This window comes from Onychostoma macrolepis, chromosome 10 (assembly GCF_012432095.1).
Source record: "Onychostoma macrolepis isolate SWU-2019 chromosome 10, ASM1243209v1, whole genome shotgun sequence".
NCBI lineage: Eukaryota > Metazoa > Chordata > Actinopteri > Cypriniformes > Cyprinidae > Onychostoma > Onychostoma macrolepis.
In genome coordinates, this window is record NC_081164.1 from 9,546,321 (window position 1) to 9,560,355 (window position 14,035).

At 37.1% G+C, this 14,035-nt stretch overlaps 1 protein-coding gene across 34 annotated transcripts in view; it reads right to left on the minus strand.

Moving 5' to 3' along the window:
- dlg2 (discs, large homolog 2 (Drosophila)) overlaps nucleotides 1–14,035 on the minus strand; it is a 223,840-nt gene that overhangs the window by 73,562 nt on the left and 136,243 nt on the right. For 32 of the 34 annotated variants that reach the window (XR_009273086.1, XR_009273085.1, XM_058788915.1 and 29 more), the window contains one exon: nucleotides 1,239–1,292. The exons of 1 other annotated variant lie outside the window; for it this stretch is intronic. Coding sequence is in view for 31 of the 33 variants with exons in the window: in XM_058788915.1 (XP_058644898.1) it covers nucleotides 1,239–1,292 (54 nt within the window). In the remaining 2 variants the exon portion in view is untranslated. Of the gene's footprint in view, nucleotides 1–1,238; nucleotides 1,293–10,359; nucleotides 11,423–14,035 lie in introns of those variants that run through there. One more of the 34 variants, XM_058788929.1, reaches the window with a different exon arrangement.

A 14,035-nucleotide genomic window follows, 5' to 3' on the forward strand; every position in this document is an offset into this window, starting at 1 on the left:
AAGCAGTTCATAATCATCGTAATCTCACACATACTCCAACACATGTCCACAGTGGGCTTTAAACTGAGAACAGCAGGAAAAGCAGGGGGAAAAGCAATTAAACTGACTTAATAGCATTAGGCTTGTTGCTGGATTCTGGATGTCATGGTCAATCTCACGGTGTTGATGGAAGTACGGCGCTTTGACTAAAACACGGCACATTCACAGTCATCTGGATATGCCTTGATGTTAATATTTCATTACTGAGATGCAAGCAGCGAAACAAGAATCAAATGAAATTATCCTCAGTGAACGTGAAGGGTGTGCATAAGAGGCGTGTACAACAGCCAATACATTCCCCTGATGTAACAGGAAGAGATCTTTTTAATTTTCAATTAAACTCAAAGCCATTTAGGAGAAACAATCGATTGGTTAAAATGATCTTATTTTTGATTTATGAGCTGAACAAGCAAGCTGAAGCAGAACAAACAAAGAATGTTCTGGGTTGTTCATAAATGGCTGGCCATTTCTGTACATGGTCAAATGACATTGTTGCAAAATCAGGAAATAATGCAGATAATTATTTTGGAGTTTGCAGGAGACAAGTCAAAACCTGCCTCAGCTGACTGAAGGTCAAGCTGCGTTGTTAGTGTGTCTGTGAACTCTATATACTTTGTGCTGAGTGTTTATCGCTTTGTGTTGGTGTCTGATTTAACACTGCTCTCCCCCTCCGTGTTCTTTCATTCACTCCAATCACCTGTTCTGTCAAATGCCTGATTCATGATATTTCTTCCGCATTTATCTACCTATCGCTCTGATCTAAAACCTAGCAAACAGGTAGCGACTTTCTACGGCAGCATACTAACTGAAATGGAATATCATAATTAACTGATTTGACTTCTTTTAAACCATTCATCAAATATTTCTCATACAGCCCACCAAAAAACAGTTGACTCCACACATTAATATTTCAAACCCATAACAGAAAAACCAGTGCTAATCTAACCCGCCGATAATCACTGGCCTCCTTATCTGATTAATTTATGAAAAGCCATCGATCATTGAATACGTCGACTGTATTTGCGCAGAGTGGAGAGTGATAAATGACACTACATTTATGAAGAGCAAAAAAAGGATGTCAAACTCATTCGCCACTCACTCTGCATGGGCATTGATCTGATCAAGTGGATGATCTCCAATGTCACGGCTGTGCATAATGTCATGAACATGCAATAAATAAATGAAAAATCAAAACTCACGTATGGTACAGATTCCAAAGTGTCCGTGTTGACAATAATTGGGGCAGGACTTGCCTGTGAAAAGAGAGAAAGGGAGGGCGAGAGAGATGGATGGAGAGGAAAACAGAAAGAGAAAGAGATAAAGATCAGAGTGGATTGGAGATGCGTGAACTGGCCTAGATTTTATTAAGGGATACAGCAGAGCAAGATGGGCACCGCTGAGCTCACAGATGCCATGATGAAGAACACAACTTCAAAACGACATATTTAACAGTACACACACACACACACACACACACACACACACAGATCGATTAGATGAAGGATGAAAAACATGACATCATTTAGAAGTATGATCACTGCAGGAAAAAAAAAAAAGGATTGTATGACATGAAGGTTGAAATTGTCACTGTTTATGTCTCTCCCTGTTTGTCTCTTTTGCTATTTAGCTAGTTTCTGATGACAACACAAAGTCAATTCATTTCTCCCACACAGCAGCGAAGCCAGAATTCTCGGTGGGTGGATGTCTATTCTGTACCTTCTCTGTAATTCATTGAATGTTGTGAAGTGTAACCCCATCATTAGCCTTTATTAGAAAATATTAGCTCATTTTACACAGCATTATGTAGAGATGCACAATTCACTGTGCAATAACGGCACACTGCATTTTACCGTTATAGGTAATAATGATATCTGTGGTGCTGGAGGCAAGAATAAATCATGTGAACTACTGCAGAACACAAAACCTGACAAAAACATTTTTCAAGCTATAAGTAATATAATGCAGACAATTATTTTTATAATTAAAAACTATTAGTATTTGAATGACATTTTCTACTAGATTACCAGTAGGAAAACGTTCATTTAGATAAATGTCCTCATGACGTGAAGTGGCTGTGAGTATGTCAGCATATATTACAGTTCAAAAGTTTGAGGTCAGTAAGTTTTTTTTTTTTTTTAAAGAAATTAACATTTCAATTCAGAAAGGATGAAATCAATATTGTAGATACAAAAGTGACAAAGATAGTTGGAATTTTACAAAGGATTTCTATGTCAAAAAATGCTTTTATGCTTTCTATTCATCAAATAATCCTATAAAAATATATTATGTTTAATATATGGTTAAATATTATGCAGAACAACAGTTTCATCATTGAAATTTATAATAAAAAATGTTTCTTGAGCACCAAATCAGCATATTAGAATGATTTCTGAAGGATAATTTGAAAAATAGTTTGTTGATAATGCAAGAGGACAATAGTAAACACTAAATTTTTCAGTTAAAGTCAGCTCATTATTGATTCAGTCATGTTATATCCAGCTCAGCTCAGTTTAAATAGTGTCTGTGCAATCAAGTCGACAATATTTCCAGATAATAATCTAATGACACCAAACAGTCCGTCATATGCTTTGCCTGCACAACTGAATATCTTTTTAATTTTTTTTCACGTATGGGACTAGTTTCAGAAAGCACTTGAGCCTGCATCATTTGCATTAGTCCAGCAGTTCTTCAAAGCAACACATGTTCAACCAATGGCAGACCTGTGTTTAAGAACCCTATTTGAAAACAAGTCATTATTTTTGTAATTCTGTTTGGCGCCACTAGAGGCACACGACATTTAACAAGTAATGAAAGGTGGGCTAGCACACAACACAAACTCATTCAGCTGGAGGCTGTGAGGCTTATCACAGACGCATTAGCATTCAGAGATGGCCTACTACACAAATCCCTGGGGAGATGCAGCCGGCGACTAAAGATCGATCGACAGCAGAGATTGAGGCTGTCCCTGCTTACTGCGCACTGCCTCTAATTACATTAATACATCTCCCGCCTTGAGAGCTACAGCCTCAATCACTGAGAGATCGGAGAACCGGAGAAATGTGTTGGAAAGCACATGGCAAAACGGAAAAACCTCATTAAAATCTTTGCCACAGAGGTTTGAAATACAAAGCCAGCTTGAGTTCATACTAAACACTTTGTCTTTGTTTTACCCTGTAAAGCCTGACGTATGAAATAATTGTCAATATTTTTTTCTTTTAAATAGAACAGTTCAGACTACATTGAGTATCATATTTCAAACATCAGGCTTTTATAGCTCATATAGTATAATACAGGAGAATATGGAGCTCATACTCGAGGAGGAAAAAAAAAAAAAAAACAGCTCATTTTTATTCAGAGGCCCAAAAGGAGCAAAAATATGCCAATTTGGTGCAGTTGCTGATATTTGAATGACCAAAATATGAGATGAAATTCTGATAGCTTGTAATGTAAATCAACGAGATCTTCATAACAGTATAACAGACATAAAATGTATATAAATATTAGTTGTCACTCTATATTGCCCAATAATATGTCTTACAGTAGTAAGATGATATTTCAATGCTTAGTTTTATGATTAAAGCTCTGTAGTTTATTATTTTGTGTAGCAAAACATACAATGCCATGTACAGATAATCAAGTAAACCTTCAGTGCTGTAAGTGTTCATCTGGAAATATAACTATACATTTATTCTTACAGTTTATAAATATCAGTAAATATTTGACATCAAAAAAACACATGTACCACAACCTGAAGGTGGACATTTTTAGAATGATGCTAAAAGCCTGTTTACTTGCTAAAAACTATAATCATCAATCAGAAGACAGAATGTAGGAAATTGTGTACCAATGCCAAGTCCTTAATGCAAACTATGATGTTCACAGTGTTAAACTAATTGGCACAAGCTGATTGGTTCATGTTGCATATGCAGCCAATGAGCTTGCTTTACATTTAAATGGCTGGTTAGCATTAGGGGTGTAAGAAAATATCGATACACGTGAGTATATTTTGTTTGGCGATACTGTATTGATTCTCAAAATCGTAATATCGATATTTTAAAAAAAAATTCAAAGATTCAAGCCAGTTGTTTCGTTTTGAGTTCATATCCCGACCGCTAGATTGCAGTCTTCATCTCTAAACTTAAACAGTGACAGGAAATACTAGCATTAGGGCACGCCACTAATGTTAGCGTTAATATAGTTCACTGCCATTAATGGAGGATGAAAGAAATGTTCCAGTTCCAGTTCCCGTTTTGGTGTACAAAGCTGAAGTGTGGCGTCATTCAGGTTTTTGTGGTAACGTCTGCCCCGGGACCACGGCAAGGGCACTACCTCGGTTCTGCCGCTTGCCGCGTCCCGTGTGAAGAGCCTTGAAAGGCTGCAGCTTTTCTCGTGTTGGGGCGGTGCTCGCGTCACGGAACTCTGCAATTCCACGCGGAACATACTGTAAATATAAACTGAAAAACCTGTGAAATCCAAGCTGAAAGGTTCTGAGAATGTTCAACATCTGTATTTATGTTATTGTTTTACAATTGTGTTGTTTTCTTTAGTAATCCTGCTAGCACTTTATTTTTCATTGATATTAAGTAGATGTCATTTTTTGTTCAGATCAAAATGTCATGACATTGTATGTTACAATTGTAAACTTAAACTGTGAACCTCTAAAGCAGGGTCTAAAAATATATATGGTCTTTTTATAAAATACATTTTATAGGTTCAATAACGTTGAATGTTACAGGGACTGATTATTGCAAATGCAGACCCCACTGTGTTCTGGTTAAATAATTTGTATTTATTTATTTATTTTTTGCTAAGGTTTGCATATGGTGGTGTGTTCTTGATGAAAGCTTTCCTAAAAATATATGCTACTTTTAAGATAAGAAATATCCCAATATATCGCCTTGCATACAGTATCGCAATGTATCACAACATATCGTATCGCAACCCCTGTATCGTGATACGTATCGTATCAACAGATTCTTGCCAATACACAGCCCTAGATAGCATTCATTAGAGCAGCTCACAGCGCACTTTCAGAGTTCCTCTGAAACCCTCCACCTCCCCAGCTCCACCTGTATAGATCTGCAGGTTATTTTATATGCTATTTGTGCAGCAGCAGTATGTCTTAAATACTCACAGCACCATATCGGCGTATGTATTGGCAGTAATAATCAACAAAAAAAACAGCAATAACCAATAGCAGCAGCAGTGTAGTAGATCTATCCAGTCAAGTCCAAATACATTAAAGAGCACCTATTATGCAAAATTCACTTTTACATGTTGTTTGGACATAAATGTGTGTTGGCAGTGTGTGTACACAACCACCCTACAATGATAACAATCCACCCACTCCTTTTTTTTTTAATCCACATAAATCATAAGCAGTGTCTCAGAGCTTACCGATCACATAATCCGTAAAGTGTGACATCACACTTTACAAGCCCCACCCATGACTGTTGACTGACACTGCTGTATTAGCAGAGACCCTGCCCTGAGTGAGTTCATTTGCATTTAAAGAGACATGCATGAAAACAGCCTGTTTCTGCTTCCACTCAAAGTAGGCATTTTCAAATTTATATAATAAATGATCTGTGGAGAATTTTGAGGTGAGATTTCATAGACACATTCTGGAGACACCTGAGACTTATATTACATCTTGTAAAAAGGGGCATAATAGGTGCCCTTTAACATCGTCATATCCATTACCATGCTAACATCTTCTAAAAGTTGAAACTTTTTTTCCAGAAAAGTTTTGATTATGTTGATCATTTAGAGGCATTTGCATATGAAATATGATACAGTAGGCTTTATAGGGTTAAGTACACACTGCGGGCATCTCCCACACAAGGTGCTTTTGTAATGAATGACATGGTGGGATCAACAACAAAAATGTGCCATCTAGCTAAAGCTATTATCTACTGATGAGGTCCATCACGGTATGGCAGACAAACATTAAAGAGATTAAAAGAGATAATTGCAGCATTATCTCAAAATATGACAGTTTAATGGTCAGAAATAAAAAGCGAACAGAACGTAAATGAGCAAAAGCTAAGTTTAATGTCTCCCTGGATGACAAAGAGCAATATTGGCCATTTCAGAAAGTGAGTCATAAAGAGGCCGTCCTCTGAGACACATACACTTAGAAAGATGAGTCCAATTTTCAACTACGATGACATTGCTAAACTACTAGTCATAAGCGTGAAGACAGCTCTTGCATATTGCAGATTTCACTTTCTATTAAATGATTATGAACATTATGTTGATGTTCTGAGCTCTATAATGCTAAAGCCATATTTTAATTTGAATCTGTCATTGTTAAAACATTACGTGCTCCCGTTAGGTGGTATAATAAATAAATACGACTGCATTCATCAATATGCAAATGATATGCAGATTTATTTTAGATTAACATCAGACACCCACAAGTTCATCAGCACTCTGTCTGACAGTGTGATATTAACTCTATAAATGTGGGTGTCTATGAACTTTTCTGCGTGGATAAATATAAAAACAGCACATCTAAAGCTTAATTTGGGTACCTTGACTGATTACCACCGAAGATCAAAGATGACATCAAGAAATGATGAGTCATTTTGTCTTTATGTGGCTTTGGTGACCTCACACTGAAACTGAATACGGTTCAGAGTAATTTAAGATTACCTGATAGTATTAGGTAGTACTTATTTTGTTCTTTCAGGAAGTAATCAATACAAAACAGCACTGTGGTGGTATCATTGTTCAGTGATATATATATATACACATACAGATTGTAATATCATGGTGATATCTTGTGTGAAATAAGATAGTAGGGTCTGAAACATACAAACTTGGATATTTCCACCTAAAATGGGTTTATTCATTGCTTAGTTTGACTTTAAAGAAAACTGAAATGGCAATGCTGCAGAAAGGGCAGTGGGTTGCTGGACTAACAAGTCTCGTCATCTCAATCCTAGAGCTAATGAGAACTAGATTGTAGGAAACTGACAAGAGGAAAGACAGTGAGAGGGGACCAGAGCATAAATATACAGAAAACATAAAAGCTCAATGTGCACAGACAGCATCTATTCTCAATGTAAATGCACACTGCAACACAGCAAGTACTTAGTTAAAACCCTAGCTGGACAAAACGTAACAAATTTGAATAAATCTGGGTAGAAAAAGCGCTTCAACAGGCACACAGACTCTTTGTTGATGTGTTCATTAATTCACTCTCTAGACACAATCGGCTGAAGTGGCTGTTGCCCGTTTTTCCAGCGTTATCTGTGTGGAAGTGCTTGCAAATGTACTGATGCAGAGCACGACTGGCCTCTTTCAGCCAGCCAGTGCTCACGTGGCCCAGCTGAGCACAGAGGTGATGGCATTACATAATCAACTGCACACACAGCTCTCAATCAACATTAGAGGATAAAAAATCATTTGTGTGTGTGTGTGTGTGTGCACATGGTACAGCATGGTATAGTATGGAACAGCATATAGTACACCATGGTGTTTTTAAGGCTAAAAATGCAAGAAATAAATAAGATGCTGTGTCTGAATCCACATTTAATATGAAAAGTGTGTGTGTGTGTGTGTGTGTGTGTGTGTGTGGTGTAGGGCAGACCAGCTCTGCAGTGTTTGGTAAAGAGAGCACGGACACAAACATCTTAAGGGCTTATTGTGGAGCCAAACTGGGGCAGACTTTCTGCTTCAAGCATCTTCATGCCTCTGCAGAGTTGGTACACAGAAGTGTCTGTTTTCAACACATCAGCATTTTAGGGCAGGTAAGGTGCAGGCTAATACAAGATCAAGAAAGTGCTTGGGTTTAAACCCAGAGTTTATGCAACGTCATGTAACTTAAAACATCACGTCAGACTTCTCTAATACTTTTCTAGCTAGTGGGGGTCTTTTGAGAGTTGTTTAACATTGTGTCGTGCAGATGTTTATGAGATTCAAACAGGCTTATCACCTCAAAAATGCATGTGAAGTGAAATGCAATTCAAGCAAACATGATTAATACAGTGTGGTGTATCTAGGAACCCCATCAACGCTAAGGTTAATTGTGTTTTAATAAGCACAATGGAATAACTACGGTTGTCCTTATGAATGATAGCAATTCACCTTAGCTGTGAGAACTGAATTGAATTGCAAGAGGCATGAATATGAACTCATCAAACATTCCTAATTCAATTTGCACTGTATCAAATTACCAGATGAAAAATACCCTTTAGTGAAACAAAAGGACTAGTCAGGAGCATTTAAAAATAGAACTGAATGAAGATAAATATCTACAGTATACCGGTCATGTTGCCTTTGGAAAACAGCAAATATTATTATTATATACCGCAGTAGAGAAAATGACTGCAAATTACATAGTTAATGCTGTTGATGATAAATAATGATTGGTCTGCAGATGTGTAATGTGCTGCTTAAAGAGGTCCTGCAATGGCGTTCAGTGCCTCTGCTCTTGTCCCACTTTACGGATCTCAATAATTCAGGCCACAGAAACTATACATAGAGCTACCACATCACCGTCAATAATGCACAAGAAGAAAAAGTCAACAACAACAGCCTTAAGAGTTGTTACAAAGACGTAACCAAGAGCAGCAGACTACAGAGGGCTGGTAAAGATATTACCAAGATGTATATATAAACACACCAATACATGTGGTTTTCAATCTAAAATGTAATTATTATTTTTTTATGAAATTTTCTATATTTTTATTCAGCCTGGATGCATTAAATTAATTAAAAAAATAATAATAATAAAATTTACCAATTATGAGCTAATCTAATTTCTTGAGATTAAATCACAAATATTATTAGGAAAAATGGCATTAATTTACAAGTCTTCTTTTAATAAATTAATATACAAATTAGTGTGCACTAGTATACATGCACAAACATACAAATAAATAAACAAGCTTTAACTGTTGAAACATTAGTTTGCCATTGGCCCTATAGTGAGACCAACAGCGTCTGTTGATGACTTTCTCTGAAAGGAAAGATGATTAGAGAGCCCTAACCTTGTCCAGTCAATGGTTTGAGCTAAACTGTGATTGAAAACCACTCTCAGCCTGCACATAGCATCCCCTTAGCCATATATATCACACCAGACCACCAGAGATGAGAAGTGTGGAGGTGTTTTCATGTAGAGACAGGTGATGGATGTGAAGCCACATGGTCATTTCTCCCAAACACTTCCTCTGTCTGCCATCACATTATCAATCACCTGATCAATTTCCTTATTTCAGTGTTAAATTCCATCTATACTGGTACTGACATCCTCTTCAGCTGAGAAATGGGTCAAAGAAATGAAATGATAATCTACCAATCAGCAGGCAGAACAATCCTGCACTGCTATTTATGTACTGTACTGTATATTACGACAAAACAGTGTCACATGCACTGAATGCCTTTAGCTGTAACGCAGGAAGTACCAAATGAGAGCACCACTTCTACTTAACTAGATAATCCTGGAGTTTAAACACAGATCAGTACTACAAGAGGAGAGTGCACACACACACACACACACACACACAAACACAGACAAACAGAGGGTCTTCAGAGTGCAGCGTCCAGCTGTATTAGTGCACTCATGGGGTGTGATGCATTGGCCTGATTTAGGGCGTTTAGCTGGATCTCTCTCGCTCATGAACAAATAGATTACGTTATCATCACTGCTGTAGTATTTGTGATCTGAGAGCCATGTTGTATAGAACTGTTCATGCGATCCGAAGTGATATCAGCACACACAGAGACAAGAACAACAAGCATGTCAGAACAGGGGCTCCAGTGGTAATACATGCTTATAGAAGAGCAAAACGCACTTAGAAGAACACACTTCCTTACAGCTACAGCAACATATACAACAACCATTCCACTTTTAAAAAACTCTGATACCAAATATTCCACAACCACCTTCATTCAAAAGCAGAATATTTTCGATCCAGCAAGACTTTTTCAGTTGTTTGTGATTACTGGATAAAGATTAAACGTTCAAAAGTTTGGGGTCTTTAAGATATTTTAATGTTTTTGACAGAAAGCTGCATTTATTTGATAAAAGTACATAACTTTTATTGTGAAATATCATTAAAGTTTAAAATAACTGTTTTTATTTTACTATATTATACAATGTAATTTATTCCTGTCCATACTGACCCCAAACATTAAATTCTATGAATTTTCATTCATTTTTTTTCAGTCCCGAAAATCACAACTTTACAAAGATTTTTCAAACCCTTAACAACTTAACTTTTCTCACTACTTCTAGCCCTCATATCCGACCTCCCATAATGCACCTGTCCCCTCACGTTCCTGGTACCTATACCAGATGGCAGCGGTTACCTGGTACGGTTCATGCCAGCTGTGCGGATGGCAGCCACACTCCGTCCACAGATCGCAGCTGCCTCCTTTGGCTCGGAGTGCGCCGCGGCTAGGACTCCTCCAGGAGCTCTCGGAGCGTGAAGCCATGAGTTTGGCCCTCTGACGGGGCAGGGTGGACATGGATGGCGAGGGCTGGTAGTTGTATCCGTGCTGAGGTTCGTGCTGCCAGCTGCAAGAGCAGGGCGCCTCGCCTCCTCCACGATCTCCTAGACGGCCGTGCATCTCCACACAGCAACTCTGCTGCTTGCTCAGGTAAGCCGTCATCCCCAATGCACGTTCCTCTCCTCCTCTCACCCTGTGCGCTTCACCTCCCTGTCTCTGAGTTTGCATTTGGGTGCGGGCGGCAGCAGCAGAGGACGCAGCTGTGGTGAGCGGCACTCCTCTGGGCGGTATCTGAGCAGTGTGCTCTCGACAGTGAGAGAGCCAGTGAGAGGGCTCTGTGTGTGTGTGTGTGTGTGTGTGTGCGCGTCAGAGAAAGAGAGAGGGTGTGCGAGAGAGAAAACTGGCTACTTGTAGAAGCTAGGCATGTTTTAGTTAGGCAACAACAGGAAGACAGTGAGAGATGGAGCGCAGGAGGGAATAAGAGAAGAAAGAGAGGTAGACGAGTGTGTTTGTGTGTGTATGTGAGAAAGCTCTGTCAATTGATGATTTAACTGGCGGTGTGTTTTGACAGCATCTTTGCTCAAGGCAGAAGCAATCAAACCCTGAACAGCTGGGGACTGAGTTGCCTTAACCCCAAACCCCCCAATCAGACAGACGGATGTCTAACTGACAGCTGCACTTTTTCAACATGATAAAATCATTCAAATGATCTCTTACAGCAAGCTCAAAGTACACAAAAAGCTTGCAGCAATGCAGAGATATAAGCCACATAGCCTGAAGGCAGACAGAAGTGCATAAACAGTACAAATTGAACTAATAAGTCCTTTCCTTAGTGTTTGAAAAATCACTAGGAGAGTGGTTTACTCCTAATAAAGCAACAGCAATGTAAAAGAAACTAACATTCAATAAAAAGTTACATTAAGCATAATAATAACCAAACAACAATACAGTTCATTAGCCGAACTCTTTGCTTTTTAAGGTTACCAAACAATGCAGTAAAGTAGTACATTAATGGCCCTGTCCCAATTGGCACACTTGATGTGGACCTGCAGTCTTGCGGCCTTTGCTAATGTACGTCAGAGAAGTCGACTCGACAAGACCAAAGAATGTCCCATTTGTCACTTTAGTCTCAGAAGGGCGCTCACGAAGTCGAGTCACCTTCAACTTTCCAATGTCAAAATAGGAAAATAGTGTGTCAATAATGTAAAATGATAAGATTAAACACTCAATTTTCAGTTAAAGGCATTTCATTATTGAATTCAATGATGCATCGTCCAGTTCAGTTCAGTTCAAATAGTATCTGTGCAATCAAGTCGACAATATCGCTGGAAATTAAGTGTCCCCAACTGAGCAAGCCAGAGGCGACAGCGACAAGGTACCAAAACTCCATCGGTGACAGAATGGAGAAAAAAAACCTTGGCAGAGCCTTGAATGGTGTGGACTTTACAGCAGAACATTACCCAACAGCTATTAACCACAACATTTTACTTCAATAAACTATTACTATCCAATATGCTAATAATATGAATTATAAGAAGCAACTAGCTAATAGTGAGAATTGGTCCCAAAACTAAAGTGTTACCCAAACTGTGTAAACTGAATTAAGAATTTAACTGATTTGTGTTATTTTTACTAAAGAAAGAAAATAAATATTTGTAAAAATTCTTATTATAAACTATGTTAAATGTAGTTGTGCTTCTGAAGTTGCTGTTGAACAATAGCTTCTATTTTAATAACATTATTATTATTACATATGCAATAATAATAATAATAATAATAATGAAATTAAGCAATTTTCAGCAACAGCTTTAGAGGTAAAAGTGTATCATTAATAATACACTTTTTAAATATCCATATTATTAATATTATTCTTATAAAAAGCTGTTTTAGTAACAACTGAGGCAAAACAGCATTTGAAATCATTAAAAATAATGAATTAATAACAATAAATAATTATTAATGATCATAACTGGTAAGAATTAAATGAAAAAATAATTAATTAATTAAATTAAATAATGTATAAACACTAATTGACATTTTAAATATACATATTATTATTAATAATAATATTCTTTTTTTTTTCTTTTTTTTTTTTTTACTGTTTTTAGTAACAACTTTAGAGGCAAAATAAAAAATAATAATACATTAATTAATAGAAACAATTAATACTTATTAATTATAATAATTAATAACAAATACAGACATGCAACCTGTGTAGCAGGCATTTCAAGAGATAATTAATGCAGCAGATTGCTCATTATTTACATTTTAAGAATGTACTAAACAAAAGTAAATTAAATTTTGTAATCCATAATTCAAAAGCAGACACAAAACTGTGCAAGGAGCAGCAGAGCTATAGCCTGTAGCTTGTGGATCACTGAGCCTCATTAATTCAATAAGATTTCTATTTATAACCAACCTAGTCACATTTAATCAAAACAAGGGCCTTTATGCTCAGCAACTGATGCTTAACTGCTTAAGTTAAACCATCCAGCTACATCAGAATCAATCCCAGAGTGCTGTACTGACTGTCTGCTCAACCAGTGTACATTAGCCCCACCTACTGGCTACTAGCACACAGTACAGCTCAGGGGAAAAACGCCCATTTATCTTCACAGAAGCATTACCAGTGCTTAATATTTGTTTAGAATCCAGTCTTTTAGCTGTGTGCTTTATTCATTCTGATTTAGTAATCCTCCCTCACATAGTGTCTCCCATCTGGGGGTGAGCTTAGATGAAAATTAATAAAACACACTGGAGGTTGATGATGAAGGCTTTAGCGATTTGTTCAGAATGTGTGGTTGTGTAGGCATTCTAAGTGTCTAAATGCCAGTTAATCATACAGTATTTTGTATAATTAACAATCTCTATGGAGTGTTCAATTCATCAGAACCTACAATTAAGCAGGTTTCTCTCCTCCCACATTCCAATTAAATTCTTGTGACATTTTATATCCCACCTGCAGGGCACACAAACACCATCGAGCTCTACTAATGGGTTTGAACAGAACGTGACTTTATGGTAAAAGAATGATAGTAAAGGATTGATGGTAAAGGAATACCATAAAAAAGTTTGTGTATGGAGAAGAGTGGCCAGGATATTCTTCAAAATTAATCATAAAAGCAGTCAACATGACTTGTGTGCTAGATTTGACATCCCCTAAAGCCAAGGGATCGATATTTAAGTAATTATTCACGGAAAACCTCCAATGAAGTCAAATATGATGTACTGTACTGCAATTAAATCATTTGATCAGTACCAAAACAATACTTTAACACAAAACTGTAGGTTGAAAATGAAAAATAACATATTTTATAAATACAGATGATGACTGGATACCAGTACAATTGTTAAAAAAAAAAAAATTCAAAAAGATAAAAATACAAGGTACAAGGTACAAGGTACACTTAGCCAGCCTCGTACTCTATCAATAGTAAACTGGTATTCCATAGCTAAAAAGGCCAATTGGAGGACAGAATTATAATTAGGATAATTAGGATAGAATTAAAACGCATGAATAATGTATAATTGAAAA